Source organism: Apium graveolens, chromosome 5 (genome assembly GCF_009905375.1).
Source record: "Apium graveolens cultivar Ventura chromosome 5, ASM990537v1, whole genome shotgun sequence".
NCBI lineage: Eukaryota > Viridiplantae > Streptophyta > Magnoliopsida > Apiales > Apiaceae > Apium > Apium graveolens.
The window spans coordinates 249,733,115-249,754,448 of NC_133651.1; the positions used below are offsets into that span (position 1 = coordinate 249,733,115).

Consider the following 21,334-nt stretch of genomic DNA (forward strand, 5'->3'; position numbering starts at 1 on the left):
TTTCCCAGTCATTGACTTCTTCTCATCAGAGTTTCTTATGCAGTTCCTCCTACCAAAGTTTGAGGAACTAGAGCCTTTCCTAGAAAACATTTTTCCTTTCTTGAAGTCTTTGTAGTAGACCATCATCTTGAAGTTTTTTACCAAAAGAACAACCATCTATTGAATTTCATCATCATTACCATGATCACTTTCAATGTCTGAGTCACTTTCAGAGTTTGAGTCATCATCAGAGTTTGATGACTCAGTATCGGACTTTGCACTCATAGCCTTGCCTTTGGAATGGTTTTTTCTTTCATCTTTCTCCCTTGGTTTATCTTCAACTTTGAGTGCAACCTGTCTTGCTCTAGACCCTTTCCTCTTGCTTATCTGCTTCATCTCCAATTCATGAGTTTTCAACATACCATAAATCTCATCTAGAGATGTTTCATCAAGATCATAATTCTCCCTTATTGATGTGACTTTCAAGTCCCACTTTTCAGGGAGTGCAAGAAAAAACTTCAAGTTAAAATCTTCCAGATCATATTCTTTATGAACCGGTGAAAAGTCATTCATCAACTCACTACACCATATATGACCTCTCCCAGCACTTTTTTGGTGTTACAAGCAAAAATGTTACCTTAAATCCCCCAAAATTGATCTAAGATAACATATTTTTTTAACGTTACAGTAGAGATAAAAAAAGTGTTACCATAGATATGAGCAAATTGGTATTGTAACATAAAAAAAATGTTAGCATTGATATCAAAAAATGTGTTACCATAGAACTGAAATTTTAGGCGGTTCTTTTTTTCACCTTTGGACAACATTTAGGCGGTTCTTTTTTGGACCAAATTTTTGGGCGGCCCAAAACTAACACACACCCCGCTCATCTCAAAAACACATCTCAAAAACACACACAAACACTCTCGTCACACTCTCACACATCAAAACACACACAAACAGTTGGGTTCAGAGCTATTACAGAAGATGAATTAGGGTTCGGAGAGCTAATAGTTCTGGAACTTCATCATTATTAATCCTAGCCGGGTTAGAGCCAAATCATAGTCTTCTCAGTTGGGTTTAGGGGTTGAGTAATTGGGGGTTTCTTGAGCTTTTCTCAGTCGGGTTCGGAGCTTTTCTCAGAGTCTCTCTCTCTCTCTCTACCCTCTCTATGTGAGAGAGATTCATTTATTGCCATCATTGATGTTTGAATCTCTCTCCCCCCCCTTTCTATCGTGTGTGTGAGAGAGATTTACTTATTTATTGTCATCATTCTTTTTCTTTCTTTTTTTTACAGAAAGTTGGAGGCAAGTTCAGACCTTACTCTGAGATTATCGGCGTGTGCCCACGTTGTAAAGATCAAATTGAATGGAAGCATAAATACGGAAAACACAAACCCCTTTCTAAACACGCTAAATGGTACCCCCCCTCATCTTTATTATATTTTATTTATTTTCTTTTCTGCACAAAAGGTGTTAACTTCTCTGTTTTTTATTTTTTGATTTCTAGTCAGAAATGTTCCAAATGAGTTGTTCTTCAGGCTTATCATAATTTATGTACTGATATGCTCCTCTTTTTTTACTTCAATTTGATTATTATGCTTTTGTTTTTATAGTATTGAGTTAAGGAGTAATTGAAGTTCTTGATGTTTCTGTTTGTAGCTTGTGCCAAGGACCATAATGTGTGTGCCAAATGTTCTCGTCAAGTCAATAGAATTGTTAGAAGGTGTTATTATTTCCTTAAAGCTATCATCTTTGTGATTCTATTTTTTTAGTGTTTAACTTGAAATTTAAAGCCAATTGCTTTATTTTGGGTTTAATTTGCCAAAGTTCCCACCTCTCTTATATTTTTGTTTTTTGGGGGTTTCTTTTGTTAAGGGACATTACAGAAGAAGAAGCTGAGCAGAAGATGCTTGAGGAGGTTGGTTATTAATGTCACCCTTTTTTACATTGGTTAACAATTGTAATGTGACCTTTGTAATGGATATGGGAATTGATTAATTGATTTTTTAACTTCATTTTTTGGTGTAGGCTATTAATAATGCCAGAGAAAGGGAAAAGAGGACCCTGTTTCACGCTATAAGGCTTCAATACTTTATTTTCTTTTTTTTCTGTATCAAGATGACATTTAAATATGGTTCCTTAGATGAGACTTTAAGTGGGTTTATTTGTGTGTTTAGAATGGTTATTTTTTTAAGAAAAAGTTAGGCGAAATGAATGTTCATATATAATGTATAGTGTATTGGCTCCAATTCTAAGACACCAAATCTGCAAAAAAGTTGCTTGCTTGGTGATTATATGGCATGGATTTCATTTACTTTTATCATTTATTTATTTTCAAATAACTTAATTTCAGACGAAAACTTTATGTTTTTCAAATGAACTTATTATATGACTTGTTTGATTACTTGTAGTTTAGCTTTCAATGAACTCTGTTAGCATTCTTCGATAATTATGTGTGATGAATGTTTACAAGTTCAACTATCTGCATACTTGTAGTCAGGTTCATGTTTTATTACATACGCCCCTTTTAGATCTTAACGGCATTTAATGGAATTTCATGTTTGAATTGATTCTGTATACTTAGGGTGTGAGTGGCATGGCACCAAAGACACTTATATGAATAGTCATAAAAATTGTTGGTAGAGGATTTACCATGCACTTGGTACTTTTGATTAAAACAATGCTACTATAAGATATGTATATCATTTGCAAAGTTTTATACTGGCATGGTTGTAAATTGTAATTGTATTGAATGAGCAGGTTTTTTTTAATTATGGGCTTACTTAAATGTTAGATTAGAGACTTATCCTGTAGTGATAGTTTCTATTGGGTACTTTTTGACAACCTAATAAAAATGTACAGGCTGATATATGTCATGCCTATCAACTCTTGAGGAGAGGGGGTATCAAAGAAGAGAATAAAAATATCTTCATGTATGATGACATTGCATATGACATTTTCATTTACTACTCTGAGCATGGCGGCCCTGGTGTGCTTGGTATGCTTCTCTTTTACACAGATACAAGGTTTTTCACATAAACATAATTTCTAGAAATGATGAACAGACTACAATGCCCTTCTAGGTGGACTTAACTCTCATAATGAGTCTTTATTCTGGTTTTGGTCGTCCTTTAGGTAACACTTTTTGGCCATTTTTACACTTTTTTTTGGGTGTTGCTAGAGGTCATATATGGTGTAGTGACTTTTGAAACCTGTCATAGATCTCAGTCAAGGACTCATCAGCTTTTTAGTCCAAGTGTTCATACTCCTGAGTGAGTATTATCCTTCTGTTCTTCTTGATAGTAGTAGTGCCTTGACATTTAACCTCCAAAGTGTCCCAGATTTCCTTGGCAGTTTTGCATCCAATTACTCTATTTGACATGACACTGACAAGACTGCTATACAAAAGATGTCTAACTTTTGCATCTTTCATAATAGATAAAAGATCCTCAGGATTATAGTCTTTCTTTTCTTTGTCAACCATCTTTTCCTCTTGATCATCAACACCAACAGCAAGCTTTATAGGCCTGTGAGGACCATCATAAATCCGGTTTAGATATTTAGAATCTGTTGCTTCCAGACACATGGCCATCTTCACTTTCCAGATTGGATATTCATGAACCTTCATGATTGGAATCTTGATAGCCTCATATCTACTCACGTTATGGCTGATTTGATTTGTGGTTGATGGTGGTGGGGGATTTTGTTGAGTTTCTCTGTCTTCCATTAATGATTGTTTTATGGATCTTAAACTATTTGTGTATCAACAGCAAGCTCCGGTACCAATTGTTAGGCCTTTGATCAACTATAGAAGGGCTGAATATAGTTTAAATAATCAAATTGAATTAACAAACTCAACAGAAAGAACAATTTTTATATTAATGGATAAAAACTGATTACAATATTCTATCAAATGATGAACAAATATCCTTAAGAGCTGCTAGGTTATGTGAATGGTATATCAATTCGTACACATACAATATAAACCTAACATATGCTTATATACTGCACATCTATACAATTAATCTAGAAGATATGTTATAATTGAATAAGGAATCATAATACATATCCATATATTGATTGGTACAATAAGAAAAGTCATTTTTATTCCCAATCAATGCAAGAAGAATTACAAAAGGGGGGTTGAATGTAATTCTGTCTTCTTTTTCTGATTTCAAGAATGTTCTTACTTAATATATAACTGTGTTTGATTTTGCAAGAAGTGCGAAATGAAAGTAAAATAGAAATCAAAACACAAAGCAATAAAACATAAGGCTTTAAAATTTTCTGATGGATTTGAACTTATCCACCAGATATATATATATATATATATATATAAAGATGAGAACTCTGTGATGCTTGAATAGCACACAACTGCTTACAAGTTGAACAACAAGAACAACTGAGAAATTCTTTACAGATTTTTCTTTCTCTATTTCTCTAGTTTTTCTTTTTAACTTAGATACTTTTTAACTTGCTACACTTGGTTTATATATTACCAAGTTACATGATAGTGAGACAAGACAATAAGATAAACTGAATCTAGTCTAACTTCATGCTGCTACATTATTCTATCCAGCATCTTTGAATATCTTCATAATTGCATGGAAATGGTAATGCTTCTTTGTTCTCTAACTCCTGCAATTAGGCTGCCATATTCCATTTGCAAAAACCCGACGCATGTGACTGTTTTGTCACTGTCAACTGCTCTTTTGAATTTATGATCATCCGTCGGGACTATGTTGGTCATCCGTCGGGGCAAACTCTGATAGTTAAATATTGATATCGTCAATTTATTCTAACACGATAATATCATTCCAAAATAAGAGGGTAAAATCATTTCTAGATCATTCAAATTTCTCATACAATTCATGATATACCTGAAGTCCACTTTTATCATTACTCGATCAAAGGCAACTCTTAATATAATCCAAGTATATTAATCATCATACACAAATATAATAATTTCAAGTCTAAGGACCATTACATCATTATCACTGTGAGAATTACTTTTCACACAACAGACATGTAAAATCTCACTTTAGGTCTATCCAACACCATGTACATTTACATGTGCACGTGTTTTTGACTTAAGTATCACTATACATATGATCAGTGTGATGTGATCATCGGTCAACAAACACACTAGTCTTAATGTATTATTATTATCCTTTAATAATACTACTCGACTAGGGATATTTAGAAATATCTATATTATTCTCATAATCTCATTTCTAAATCACGTACTAAGAGATATAGAATTCGTATCATATTTCAAGAACATTTATTAATCTAATATTTATATCACAGTAAATTAAGACGTAATAAATTATAAAGAGAATAATCGATAGAACATAAACGTTAATAATCCAAATGTCATGAACAAAATATAATAGTGTTGTCTCTAAGGCATAAACACTAACACTTATATTGAAAAAGAACCCGTCAACATATTATGTTCATTACTATGCTTATGAAGTTAAGGATGACAACGAGTCGGGTTCGGGTCAGGTTTTCTAAAATATGAATCCAAATTAAATTATTGTCGGGTTAGCCAAATACAAATTCATCGTATTTCAGATCAAATCAAGTTCTTTTTAGGTATCCAAAATTAGAAATAGTGTAATCAAGTTTAATATTATTAGTACATGAAAACAACAATAATTACATATATTCAATAAATAAAATTAAATAAATAAATAATGAAATGTAATATGTTATATGTTATAAAGATTGACATGGTTAGTTCAATAAAAAATATGTTCAAAAATTAATATTTAATATTACAACATAAACCGAGTTTTTTGTAAAGTATAAAATTTTATATATATTAAATATATTAATTAAATTTTATGGATGAAGAAAGTTATATTTCACTACATAAGTACTGAATATTAATCAATTATCAATCAAATAACAAAATAAAAATATGTAAATTATAAGTTTTACATCTAAAGTATTTAATACATACATATATATATATGAATATGAATATTTAAATATATGTACTATTATATTAATGATGAAACATTAAAATTTTTGTTGGTAATCTGGGCATCCAAAATTTGGTCACTTAATGCACATTCGTTGGATGCTTAATATCAAATTAATGGTAGATATTAGATATAATTCGAACTTTTTTTAAGGTATAAAGTTCGAATTCAAATAACAACATATTAAAATTATAATTTATAATATATAATGATAAAAATAATTATGAACCGAATGAGTTATATATTAGTTATATATTATATATGTATTGGATTTTAATCGAATGTCTGGTTTGTATCGGGTTTAAGATTGAAATAGTTTACTAAGTTGCGCTTCATAGCGGCCTTATAAACAATGCTTTTAAATAAAATAATAATATTAACAGAGACTTAGAAGCTATAAGAGATGCCTCATCATCGGGCACCCATCACTTCATGAACAACATAACTATTATACAAAGCAAATTTATTACCTTAGCAGCAAGGAAATCATCTTCTGAAAATCATTTTTAGCCTATAATCAACACGAGGCAAGGATGACGACTTTGAATAAGAAGCATCAACATTTTCAGAACTTTTCTATAATTTTCTTGTCATCGAAACTCTTAATTTTGTCACAGTATTTAATAAAACCACGCTTCTCAGTGACCTTATAAACATCGGGTTTTAGCGTCCTACTCCCGGTATCCATCAATGTGACTAATCTTCGTGTTACCTGCTTGATTATAATCACATTAAACAATATTTATTAAAATAAACATAAAAATAGTAAAATAATCTTAATTACAAAATCATAAAACACAAACATTAGTACATTTACAACTTCAATCACATCGTATAATTGAAAATAATCATAAAATCAAAAGTTTGAATTGGAAACAACACTTTCACTTTCACATACACGTACAAATATAAATAAAAAGATGGAAGGGGGCAGCTCAGCCTTATTGCATCGTCACTTTGTATAAACGTTTCTCAAATAATAAACCCCTTATTTTATAATTTTATAATTTTATGTAAAATGATTCATAAACATGACTTTATAATTGTTTTTTGACTTATTGTGCAAGATTAATTCTTTTTTGACTTGAAGATAAAGTTTAAACAAATGTTAAAATAGAAATTTCTATTTTCCCTTTATTAGTAAATCCTTGAAAAATTATTGAAGTACTGTTTGACTTGAAGAAAAAGTTTAGAAAGTAGTAAATCTTGAATCTTTGAAAGATAAATTGAAGTATGGAGTATTTTTTGATTTGGAGAGAAAGTTTAGAAAGCAGTAAATATTTGATAGGTAAATTGAAGTATTTTTTTATTTAAAGAGAGTTTAATAAAAAATTAATTAATAAGGAATTTTTTATTTTCCTGTATTATCATATCCTTGGAAGGTTTTTGAAAAGATTTTTTAAAAGAATACTAAGATAATAATTTGAGTGTAAGAGAATAAGGTAAATAATATTAAGTTAATAAGTTGATTTAGAAAAGGAAGTGGAGAAGTTTTGACGAATGAATATGTTAAAAGAGAAATTTTGAGTGAATATTAAGATGTTAAGTTAATTTAAGAAGAAAGTGTAGACTGTTTAGAAGAATATAAGATAATTGTAGTTTTTAGTATTTTTAATTTAAAAAATTGTGAAATTTCAAAAAATAGAATGAGGCTATCTAAGAGGCGCCATATAAACGTTCTTATCTTCTCATTTGTATAAGTATATTGAGGATTGATTGATGATTGATTTCAGATTTTGTTCTAGATTTTTAATTGGTACAATTGAAATTAAAATTTAAATCCAAAAGCAAAATTTCGGGTTTAAGATTTCGAATCAGGTATTCGTCGGATCAAACTAGTTTGTCACCCAATATTCCTTAACATAAAATTTTTGCATTCGAAATTTTGTAATTCTTTTCGTGAAGTTTTGTTTATTTTAAACAAGTCCAAGAGTGCCCTAGAAATACTGTAATAAGTTAAAATATAAGACATTTTGGACAAATAAGTGATCCAACAATGTCTAGTGGTGTCTTAAAATATTAGGACAATCATCATGTGCCTCATTTTAAGTCACAACTATACATGCCATATTTCATTTCTTTTTCCTCTAATTATAATTCAGATATATTATAATTTTACTAATAAGGCACAAATATAGGACATCAGACATCTTATTGGAGTTGATGTACCAAAATGTTTTCTTATAATATTTTTAAAGCATTTACTAGGACATTATTTACCTCCCTCTTATTTATTTAAAAAAGAAAAAAAAACTGACAAAAAAAGAGAAAGCGATATGAAACAGGAAAGCATCGTGAAATTATAAGCAGAAGGGCGAAGGGCAAAGGGGAATCTTAAAAAACAAACCCTTGTATCCCCCTTCATTCTTGTTTGGTTTCTTAAGCAAAAACAGAGATCTCTACTTACAACCCCGCTCCCCCTCTTAATTATACTTACACATTAAAAGCTTATCATCTTATAAATTTAGCGAATTATTAATTGATAATAAAATACTCGAGTCGGGACTCCAAAAAATAATTAATTAGTCGAGTTTATTAAATCTATCAAGTGTTATTAATATATCGAGGTTTAACTATATGTGTACAACTAGCCTAATAACTGTGTGAGGCACGGGCTATTTTCTAGCAATATCGGAATTCGGCGTATATAGTTTTTAAATTTCAATTTTTTACGATTAATAAATAAAGTACAGTCCTTAATAATTTAATTAAAATGTACAAAAAATAGCACTGTACATAGTTTACGTTCATTGAATATTTAGACTATAGAGTGATGATTTATTGTATTACAATTCTTCTTCTTCTTTTTTCATCTTGATGACTCTGGTAATAACAAATATTTTGAGTGTACGTAAGTTCTAAGTTAAATATGGTATTATTTATTATAATTTGCGTAGTTCATATATATTAGTGTAAGATAATGAAAACTTATTGCATATGATGTAGAAGATGTCTCAGTCCATTCATAAATTTCTCCTGTTGAAGTTCGAGTATAATGTTGTTAAATTTTTTGCAGCAATGTTTAGTTAAAATTATATGCATATCTACTATCTATACATGATATATGTATTTTAAAATATGTAATTGTGTGTGGTAGGGTTATTGTCACATTACATATTGTTTTGTTTCTAGTATAGAGATTAATGTAGTGTTATTTTAATCATTGTCATTTTTTTGTGAATGATTTCAATTTTTTTTCAAAGACAAATTCATTAATCATGGCTTCATGTGCCAAACTTTTCTAAATTCGATAAAATATTTATAAATATTAGTACTTAAGTTTCCAATTCTTTAATATTATTATGAAATAAATAGTACGATAATTTATGTGATCAATATAATTACTTTTCATATTTAACATAAAAGTACTCGAATCAAATAATATATTTTAGTGTGTATATAGATTTCAGTCATATATTATAATTTGAAAATATGAAAATAATTTTATAATAACATGAATTGTTTCATACCAAATTAAACAATTGCAAGAAATTTAGTGTTTTATTCAAAAACTTTAAATTCATATATAATTTTAATTATATAAATAATATAAAAATTATATTTTTAATTAGGGTACTATCTAAAATTCTTAAACTCAATTCATTTTTCAAATTACTTAATTGCTAGTTTCTTTTTATTGTAAAAAAATTAATATCTTTCTTTTGATTCTGTACGGAATATAAATTAAAATATCAAATTTGCTTTTCAAGAATTCGCCTGTATTAGAAAATTAGATACACATAGTTTAAATTTTGATATTATTATGTATTTTGTTTTAACAAAGTGGAATATGGGAAAACAATTGGTTGAGTACAACGTCGCAAATTTACCCTACCGTACCATAATGTGGACAAAATACTAAGTACTTTTCATAAATCAAGTCAAATCCATGACAAATCACAATAAATTAATCTTGAAATTTTTACATATATTATTAATTGACTTCGTCTTATACAGGTCTCGAACACATTAATTCATGTGAATGTAGATTGTTATAATCACCTTATTTCATTGATATAACGTTCTTATCGATCTAATAAACAAACTTTCTAAAGTTGCTAATTGAAAAATACACTTCAACTCGATCAAGTTGTGTGATACATTTATGAATATATGTTTTTGTGTTTTTTAAAATCGAGTAGATTCTAATGATAAGTTCAAAATAAACCTAAATATATTGTTCTAAATCATAAATCGAATAAATTTATGAATTATGTGTACATCTAACACTACTCCATTTATACCATAATTGTAGACTTATTTGATTTTTTGCGGCCAATTTGATCAAATAACTAAAACTTAGCATTCTATTTTTCTTTAACTATACTATATATACTTTCTAATAATATAATTTTTATTGAATAAACACACATTATAAACTTTATTTATTTTTGTATTAGTGTGAACATGATTATTTGACATTGTTTATTAATTCTTATATATAATATTGTAGATTTTAATAAGGCGGTAACTTAAAAATATATTACATTATTTACTGAATACATGTTATGTCTTATTTAATTTATATGTTTCATATAATGACTTTCTTTATATGTTAAATATTGATCAAAATTCTTATCTTAATTGTAAATTTATTTGTTTAGAAATATATTGATAACTGAATCAATATATATATATATATATATATATAATATGACCAAAAGTGTTATTTCATGAATTACAATAGAATATTAAAACTTTACTTTTTAGTGACACACACATATATTAAGTGTTTAATTAAAAACATAAAAGACATAGTAGCATAGTGGTATTATAGTGTAGAACTAATAGGTAGACTATCGTTCGGTTCCCGCCAACAACAGTTTTTAATTATAGTAGATATAGCGGCAAATCCGTCATTTCACTGAGAATAAAAAGTCTCACTATTTTTATCCTCATGTTCTGATATTATTTTTTAGTGACACACATATATTAAGTATTTGATTAAAATATAAAACACATAGTAGCATAGTGGTATTGTAGTGTTAGAATTAATGGGTGGACTTTGGTTCGATTCAAGCCAAAAATAGTTTTTAATTTTAGTAGATATAGGGGCAAATTCGTCATTTCACGGAGAATAAAAAGTCACAATATTTTTATCCCCATGTTCTTCAATTATATAAAGAATAGATTAAACAAATAATATAGTTAAATACGGTATGACATTTTTTGGGACATTGTAGTTAAAGTATTTTCTATATTGCACATGCCGAGACTAATCATGTAATGCACAAGACTAATCTAATAGTGTATAATTATTATGGCATGTATTCCACACTAAATCATGATGAGCATCCTTACATCATCAAGTACAAAATCTAATATTAAGATCTTTTGTTAAAAATACAACTTTAGAAGAGTCCATTTGGACTCACTGTTACATATGCATGGATTCATTCTGATGATAATTTCATTAAGTATAATTATAATTCATTTAACACAACCTCCTTATTATCTCATTTAGACACCTCTCTTCAGTGTTCTTACTCCATCGTATTATCTATTTCATACAACTTAAATTTCTTAGACAAACCAAAACAATTGATAATCTTGAATCAGACATCATCAGCTTGATCTTTTCTTACATTATTCTTCAGGCAGGTGATTTCAACAGCTTTGCAAAACTTTTGATGGCTTGGCTAAATAGGCAAATTTCACCCAAAATCAAATATGTTTTAGAAAGGCCGGATTGGGAGGCATTATATCAGTTTTATCATAATTCATTTGAGGTTACACGTGATCAATTTCACAGTTTCATCGCTTTTGCTGTTCGTAATAATGTTGATCATGCCATGTTCTACAACTTAGTTCAAGATCTTAGGTCGAAGCTGATAAAAGTAATTAAGTTGTTTGAAGATATATATGCTTACATTGCAGACATAGACTTTCTTATACATGTATACAAGTTTTGCCCAAATGCACGAAAGTTAGAGGGCCATCCTTATGGAAAAGAATTATGGCTATCATTTTACGATAAGACTGCTGAGTCTGACTTTCGCATCGAGGGTAAAATTTATAACAAAATCTTGACAATGGCTCATGCGTGGAACACTGAGTTTGAGCATTGTGCTACACAACTCATTATTTACAAGATTCTCCTAAGTAGTTTCAGAGATTAAGCATGTTAGATATGAATGTACTTTGAAAGTTTTAATTTTGAATTGGATGTGTTAGAATGCACAATGCAAGGACATATTAATGAATTTTGGATTGTAAAAAGATGTTATGAAATTTCTAATGTTGATATCAGGATCAATGTAGATGTTGCTTATTATATAAATCTCAAACTTACTGCGTTTAAATTGTTTTGTCTTATTAGTTTCAGTATTATTCATATCCGCTAAGTCAAGTACTTATTAGAGTTTTAATAACATGCCACATTTTATTCATATAAGAATTACTGATATTTCAATGTTAAAAATACCTTAATCTATTTTTCTAGCACCATTGTGGCCTAAAGTGACAAAAGTAACCTACTATAATGAAGCAGGTAAACAATGCAATATTGTCTTACTCTTTCTTCAATTTATCATTCTCATAAATCTAGTGTATTGTCATGATCATTATCTTATGAGTCCGAAAAATTTAAATATTTTCCATCAGTTCCTACATTGCCCGAAGAAATCATCACCTGTAATCACTTGCAAACTGTTAGGTTCTCGAAAATCTCATTGTCATGGTAAAATCAATAGTTCAAGCGTCCAAGAAATAGACCGAAGACTAACTACATATTCCGTTACAATATATAGTGTATTAAATGGTAATCATGTAAAGGTTAATTATCATCATATCTCTTGCACGATAGGCTTTATAACAAGCGTTTACTTAGTATAATTTTTGTTTCCTTAGACATTATGTTCACAATAAAATATCCTCAAGCAAATCATCTCCAATCCAGCGCTTGCAGCCTTTTAGTCGAACTTTGAGGCACTAAATTAAGGCCAGATATTGATATACCTTTAAAATCTGAGGCTTCAGAAGTTATTGTGTTAAGCACTACTTCATGATAGTTTATTCTTACCCTCAAGGGTTGGCTCAGTTGGTTAAAGAGGGGATAACTATCCTCTTGGTCACAGGTTCGAATCCCACGGGAGGAGAATTTATGAGTATGCCTCCTGAGTCAGAGCATGTCGCTTAAATGCGGTTTACCTTGGTTCACGTGCTTTGCAGACTATTGCATGAGCCCGTAGGGTTTACCCAGTGTGCACCCAAAGGGTAGCGGTTGCGGGTTACCTGCGATAAAAAAAAATTACGATATATCTTCTCATTAGTCTACTAAATATTCGAATATTAGCCCGTTATTAATCCTCTACTTGAACATCAACATGCTCTTTTACATCATTTGGACATATTAGGCATTGTCATCCTGCATCACTGGATATCTTAATCATCGTCAAACATTTGCAAAATGACTACTGATCGTCAAACTCTGCATAGTAAAGAGAGTATATCAAATAGTTATGGCTCATTCAGATGAAACATTTTTGCGACTAACTATACCTTTTAAGCAAAATAAATAAGGAACTGTACATGTAATACTATTGAACAAAGTTTTCCAATTGTTATTGAGGTCTCTTCTTATGATCCGTAATAACACATGTAACCATTAAAAATCTAAGTAAACATTTTGCTTAACGGAGAAGAAAATGTTGGCGATGATCTAACTTTTTACCAAGTAATAGTTCTTGTAATTTTATTTGGATATCACGATGATGTCTTTTTGGTGCATCTATAATAATATAATTAAAAGATCATCATTTCAGAATATGATGTAGTGATTTCTTTCATTTATATTCAATAATACGGTATATTTATTTTTTTTATATGATAATATAACTAAAAGGTTATTATTTATTTTAAATTTATAAAATATTTGATAATAAGTATGCATAACGCGGTCAAAAGTCTATAATTTATTTAAAAAAAGAAGAAAAGAAAACATGAAAAAAAATGAAAAAAGGAAAGCATCGTGAAATGAGCAGGGGGGCAAAGGGGCATATCCTGGAACCTTAAAAAAAACAAACCCTTGTATATACAAACCCTCGTTGCTGCTTGGTTTCTTCAGCAGAAACAGAGATCTCCAGTTCCAAACCCCCTCTTAATTATACTTACATATATACACAGGGGAGAAAATAAATAGGGTTTTATACAAAGACAGAGATGAGAAACTCATAGATCTGATATAAAGGGTAAGTCCTATCTATCTTTTTTCACATGCCCTTTGCACCCTTTATTATCTTCTATATATGTCATGTATGTATGTGTGTTTTTAATGTCATGAGACTTTTACATGGGTTGTTTACTATGTTAATGATAATGTGCATTGAATTCACAGAGAGAGTGCTTGTTTTTTTTTTGTGAAATTGAGGAGTTTCTTTGCTTCTGTAGTTCTAGAGATATGTTTATGTGTCAGGTTATAAGGAGAAAAGCAACTGTGGTAACCGACTGTTATGTACTCGAACACAAACTCGTATTCATTGATTGTTATATTTTGAAACCAAAAAGTGAATTTCGGTGTTGAGTATAATTAGAAAAAAAAAATGTTATAGCTAATATATTGAACTACGTTTACAATTTAATGCCTAGCTATACTTGAATTTATGAATGCATAAATAAATTTCAGGTTTTATATTCAGAACCAATTATTTATTCACGCATTTGAGTATAGATATGCAGTGGACTTGCTCTAATAACGTAGAAAAAATTGTCAAACATCTGACTCTTTGGTTCTCATTTGAGTCATCCTTATTGGAGTCAGAGACTCAATATGTGGGCTTGCTATAATAGAATAATTAAGATTTCTTGTTCTTTTGTGTTGGATAGGTATCTATATTTAGTGTGTGCAAATATTGTAATAGAGATGATGTATGTTGTTTTCCGCTATTGCCTATGTGCAATTTTGTTGGTTACTAGCTAGTGAGAGATCAGATGAGAATTGTTTCCAATCCATTCTAAGAAACTAATTTTTTTTAAGTTTCTAAAATATATTTTCTAATATTGACCCTTTACTCGGTGCGTGTGCGCGTGAACACACACATATTGCTATTTCTCTTGATACATATTTATTAATTGCTACCTATATATTGAGGACTTGTTAATGACAGATGTAGATGATCTCACCATGATTGCCCATGTGACGTATATATATTGATTTGTGGATAAATATACAATTTTTTAGCAGGAAAACTTATATTCAGCGATGACCTTAGAAACTTATATGTAACAGTACTAGTAAAACTGCGCCAACTACTTTATATGCGTTACCCAACTTAAATTTCTAGATACTTTATCAAAAAAGGTCAAAAGTTAGTTTCTTTTTGGATGAAAACAAGGAAAAATCAGAGCAGATAGAACAAGCTGAATTTGAACTGCAACACAAGTACTAAATCGAATTTTATTAAAGTAAAAATTTTGTTCTTATATTATTTTATTATTTAGGAATTTGATTAATTGCAATCCACTATAAATTTTTAATTTATGAGGAATACAGATATATTATTAACTTGAATTTACTTATGTCATACTTTTTGAAATAGAGCTTATTGTAATGTATTAGGATTTTACTTCTTTGTTTTAGTTTTTAGGTTTTAGTCCTGTGTAAAGAGATGTAATCTTCTATTATTATCATTGAGTCGAAGACTTGGATCGACCATTAAATGGAGAATTTCTCACTCTTGATATAGTTTTTGATCCTTATGTATTTCCCTCTTCTAAGAATGATAAGAATTGAGTATTGGTTTTTGAGTTCTTTGGAAGTTGAGTCGTATTAGCTGTTGTGGATTTTATGTGGTTTATTCAGAAACTTATCTTTAAAGTTGTCTTTTATTACAAAAACTTTGGTGATATATACAGTTATATCTCACCAAATGTTAACAAAAAAAAATGTGTTCAACACAAAACACCATTTCACAGTGGCTAAATGGATACAAACCATGAAACATTAGCTTTTTGAGCAATTAACAATCGAATAATTGATAATACCTTTTGTTGGGTAGTCGAATATGGCACCATTTTCATAAAGAGAAACATGGATGTCATCAGTGATAAACGTGGGGCAATGTATCCTTCTAAAAGTACCTTGCAAGTGAATACCAACCTGCTTTAAAGCCTCTTCGAAATAAAGAATTTCTTAGTTTTTATATGGGTGTTCTCAGAATCAGTAGACAATAGGCAAAAACCAAATCATTTGGAACATCTTTGTCAGAAAAAAGTCAAGTGCTTAATGTCTTGCGAGCACCAAACTCTAAACAGACTCCCTTTTTTGTAGTCAGGTGTTTACATATGTTTGAAGTCTTTTGACAGGATATTGTTTTAGAGTAGCTCGTCTGGCATTTCCCCTTTTGCTCGATATGAAGCTAGACGTTTATCCAGTTTCCAGCTCTTTTTTGGATGATTATAACTAATAGTATTGCGATATTAATTATACACTGAACCTGAAATTATGAATGCACAAATTAGGCAGTAGATGTAAATTGTCTAGATATTGGAAAAATGTTTACCTATTCTGATTTAACCTTCCATATTAAAAAAAGCAATAAACAGATTTTATTATCTTTCAACCTGCTGATATGCTGATAATCTGTCCAAGCTTAATCGTCTTCGGGATCCTAATCTGTCTGCTTGTAGTTTTTGGGACTTGTGGATTAAATTAGTTATTCTACAATGGTGCTATATTTTATTACTTGGTCACTTAGAAGACAGCTGCTACCACGACAGAGTGAAAGTTTTGAAATCACGTTGGAGTTTTTTTTCGAGCAGACCGCTTACGCGAAAATTGTAAATGATGGCATCTTTATCGATAATTAATATTATACTCTATAATGACATTATTGATTGTCCGATGGCCAAAAAGGTACTTACTAGGATATGATTTTGCTTTGACACTTTAAGTGTATGGTGTTTCATACTTACTAGATTCCTGAACCCACTTCTTTTGGTTTATAGAGTTGGGTGGCCTGCTTGTACCTGTAAGTATCATATACACCAAAATTTAGGAGTATTTTAAGTTCAATAAGGCTATATATATGTATCCTTTTAAAATTAATAAAATTATTATATAAAAAAAGATTGGGTTGGGTACAGTATATATGCATTATTAATAGTTAAAGTTGTGGTTCACAATGACCATGTAATCTTGCATGATTGTTTCTTGCCTAATCATAGTGTGATCATCTGCTCCTTCTGCTCGATATTATTAATTGAATTTTTAAATTATAGGCTCTTTTTTCTGTGTTTTACATTGACTATTAACTTGCATTCACCATTATTTTTCAACAGTAAAATTAAACATCTCTTGACATCACACTATTTACTTGTATAAATGACGTAATATTTGTAGATATTGTATATTCCAAGTTGTTAAGATATTTTTGTATGGGTAAATTCATGTCCATATTTACAGGTAAGTAACCAGAAACTGTGGTGAACTAGCTGCATTTTTGGACAGTCTGGTACTATCCAAGCACACAGCTAGAGCTTATTTATATATAATTAAGAATGGGAGATGGAATATCAAGCTTTTGGGGACCTGTCACATCCAGCACTGATTGGTGTGAACAGAACTATGTCTACTCTTCTTACATTGCGGAGTTCTTCAACACAGCATCAAATATTCCGGGCATTCTTTTGGCACTCATTGGTCTCGTAAATACCTTGAGGCAACGATTTGAGAAAAGATTCAGCGTACTTCACTTATCAAATATAACTCTTGCCATTGGAAGCATGTTATTCCATGCTACATTGCAGAAATTGTAAGTATTTTTTCACTCCCTCAGGCCGTCAAGGCTATCAGAATTTCAAATAATATACTCTATTTAAATATTATTGTTTTTTGTATATAGTTCATAAAACTGAATAGTCTTTATGGAAAGTGGCAAGATCCAGTGAAATACATATAGGGGGTGTTTGGTTGATGGTTAATGTGCCCGGTTAACGGGAATCGGAACCTTAAATCCAAGTGATAGTGTTTGGATTACCAATTTAGTGGTGGGGAATGGGAACTCCATTCCCTCTTGGTGGGTAAATCAAACCCACCATACCCCTTGGGTTTCCATTTTATTCCCATTCCCATTAACCCTCATTCCCATACCCTCCATTCCCATTCCCTATTCCCATTCCCATGGTGTATCCAAACGCCTCCATAGTTCCGAGTCTGCACACTGTATATATGCAATTAAATCATGCACACAACAATTGGGGTGTAATTTTTGGACATTCAGATTAGATGGTAGTTCTATTGTAGCAAAAAGAAATAAGTGTGATTATGAGTTAAATTTAATTTGGCATTTGGATAACGTGAAAACTCACCTTCTTAATATTTTATAATTGTGGTGCTGCTGGTTTATGTGGTGTTTAAGTGTAAGCATACTACTGATGCAGTCATATGGTAATTTTTTAGCTAATTTTTAAATGTTTGAACTTTTAAGAAGAGCTATAAGCTTTGTTCCCTGGTCATGTTTTGGGCTTATAAGTTATAAATTTGGCTCTCATGCAAGTCAGGAAAAATTGAAAATTGCTACACTGTTGATTCTTATACTATATGTGCTTGCTTAAAATGATGCTGATATCATTTTTTATTTATCTAGGCAGCAGCAAGGTGATGAAACACCAATGGTCTGGGAGATGCTTCTATATATCTACATACTTTACTCCCCAGATTGGCATTATCGCAGTACGATGCCCACATTTTTGTTCCTGTATGGTGCAATAGTTGCCGTTTTGCATTCACAAATGCGGTTTGGAATTGGCTTTAAGGTGCACTATGCGGTTCTTTGTCTTCTTTGCATCCCTAGGATGTACAAATATTATATTTACACAGAAGATAGATCTGCAAAGCGTCTTGCAAAACTATATGTTGTCACCTTATTGCTGGCAAGTTTGTGTTGGCTCTGTGACCGTGTGTTTTGCCAGGACATTTATCGCTGGTATCTCAATCCGCAAGGTCATGCAGTGTGGCATGTATTGATGGGTTTCAACTCGTATTACGCGAATACATTTCTAATGTTCTGCCGTGCTCAACAGCGAGAATGGAATCCCAAAGTTAAGCACCTGATGGGAATATTCCCTTATGTGAAGATTGAAAAAACAAAAGTCAAGTAAAATGAGTGGTTGTCCAAGAAATGTAAACCCTTCCTTGGAAGTTTGGCCAAAGGGTCATTTAAAGCAAGAGCAGGTCGAAAATGATTATTTATATTCCATTTTATTCGGAGTTGAAGAATGGATGTAAATGATAGTTGAAATTTGGTTTGCTAGTTGGTTTTTGGTAGTTAATATTTTTGATGTAGAAGATGATATCACCTGCTGTAAGGTATTTATACTTTATCTTTTGAACTAGGCTTTAACTGGTCACCAGAACTTGTCTACTACTATTTTCCCTGTGGGGGCTTATCATTTTCGCGATACAATCCTTTTAAACTTTGGTCTCTTGTTTGATTGCCCGAGTATTGTGAAGGATTGAGAATATTATATTTTATGCCATAGATAAACAACAATTTATTAGAAGATATCTGAATCATGGTTTAGTTTTTACTACTGTTGAGGTTATTGTTCAAGATCTTGAAAGTCTCTCGGTTTATTTTTAACTATCTGGAATCATATTTTAGTTTTCACAGTGAAAATATTTTGCTATAAGATGTTTTAATGTTCTCTTCTCTATTCCATTCCAAAGCAAAAATAGCTTTCGGCCAACTGTGAATGTTGGTAGGACATATACTTGGTCGAGCATAAACACAAATCAGGTGGTTTGCAGCCTGTTATCCAATATTATATAGACTAATTAGCACTTTGCATCCCAAATTTTGGCTGAATCTCACTTTGGTATTATTACTTTTAACCTTAACAGTTTGCATCCTAAACTTAAAAAACGGTGACTTTTTGCACCCCTTTATAGTTTTGCTGTTAACTCAGACGTTAACGTTAATTGTCAGAAGGGTATTTTTGAAAATATTTTTATATTTCAGTTTGCATCCTAAATTTTTGCTCAAGTCTTACTTTGCATCCTAGAGTTTTGTAATTCAGTTATCAAAAAATAATGATAATTTCAAATTATCAAAAAATAATGTAGTTATATTCTTTTTTATGTTCACATTATGATTTTAAAACTGGATCATTAGTTAATTTGGTCTATTTTATATAATTTTTTAACGCGTAATCTTTACTATTTTGGTTGTATATTAAATTCTAAAAGTTAATTTATAAAATTTTATGATTTACACGAAACTCACAAAATAATAATAAATTCATTGTTGTTTTCACAATTATAATATAACTGAAATTAGAGAGAAAATAGAGAGAGATGATTAAGAATTTTATAATGCGATATTACTTTATTTATAAAATTTACAAATCATAAAAGCATAAGTTATTTATGAATTTAAGTATATATCCTAAGTATTGTACAAGTAGATACCATATAATATTATATAATGTTGACCGTTTAAATTAATTTTCAAGTATTAGAATCAGACTATCTTTAATTATTCTCGTTACGCTTATTTTATTTAGCTAATGATTATTTACTATTTTTTCTTAATATAATACTACATCCGTCTCATAATTGAGGTACTACAAATTATAGTACCATAATTGATTTTTAAAATTTTCTTTTTATATACAAAAAAATTGAACATTAAATTTTTATTTGGAAGAAAAGAATTTAAAAAAGAAATTGAGGCAACTATATTTCATAAGAGTTTTAAAATACGTGCCGATTCCCCGTCTCCCAATATAAAAAATTGGATGGGATAGAGAGAATATTATACTTCGACTTATTATATTTCATTTTAAATTATATTAACTTGGAAAATAAAAATTGAATTATTTTAGATAAATTTATTTATTTGTTTAAAATAATTGTGGGATGCAAACTGTTATAATATAAAGTTATACACCTAAAATGAGATTCACCATAAAATATGAGATGCAGACTGTAATTTATGATTGCATAATTTTTTTGAAAATATACATTACCTGAATTACCCCTCTGACAATAACGTTAACGTCTGACTTAACGTCTGAAACGTTAAAGGGATGCTTATTGACGGCGTTTATAAACTTTGGGGTGCAAACTGTTTTAGTTTAAAATATTAAATCCGAAGTGAGATCTGGCCAAAATTCTGGGATGCAAAGTGCAAATTAGTCTATTATATAATGCAAGTACAACATCTTTTTCCACAAAGGTTAAAAAAGGAAATCAAATATTGGGAAGTCTGGCATGAGGACAGGGGGTTTCTATTTTCTTCTGGTTTGAGTACTTGTTTTTTTATGGTTTTAATCAGTATGATTTTGGTTGCGTTTTACAGCTGTAAACATGGATCAAAATATTTTCTAAATTCTGATGTTTGTGGTCTGGGATCAGTACAT

At 30.2% G+C, this 21,334-nt stretch overlaps 1 protein-coding gene across 1 annotated transcript; it reads left to right on the forward strand.

The window, feature by feature from the left end:
- Positions 1-13,943: 13,943 nt before the first annotated feature.
- On the forward strand, positions 13,944-19,396 carry LOC141725041 (alkaline ceramidase-like). The gene is made up of 3 exons (XM_074527415.1): positions 13,944-14,163; positions 17,376-17,724; positions 18,559-19,396. Exons 2-3 carry the CDS (start codon positions 17,471-17,473, stop codon positions 19,070-19,072), a joined length of 768 nt encoding a protein of 255 aa, XP_074383516.1. The 5' UTR covers positions 13,944-14,163; positions 17,376-17,470; the 3' UTR covers positions 19,073-19,396.
- The last annotated feature ends 1,938 nt before the right edge of the window (positions 19,397-21,334 follow it).

Excerpts from the sequence above, each read along its gene's own strand:
- LOC141725041 (XM_074527415.1), top strand. The coding sequence starts at position 17,471 with ATGGGAGATGGAATATCAAGCTTTTGGGGACCTGTCACATCCAGCACT. Across the intron at positions 17,725-18,558 it reads CATGCTACATTGCAGAAATT|GCAGCAGCAAGGTGATGAAA; the intron begins GTAAGTATTTTT and ends TTATTTATCTAG.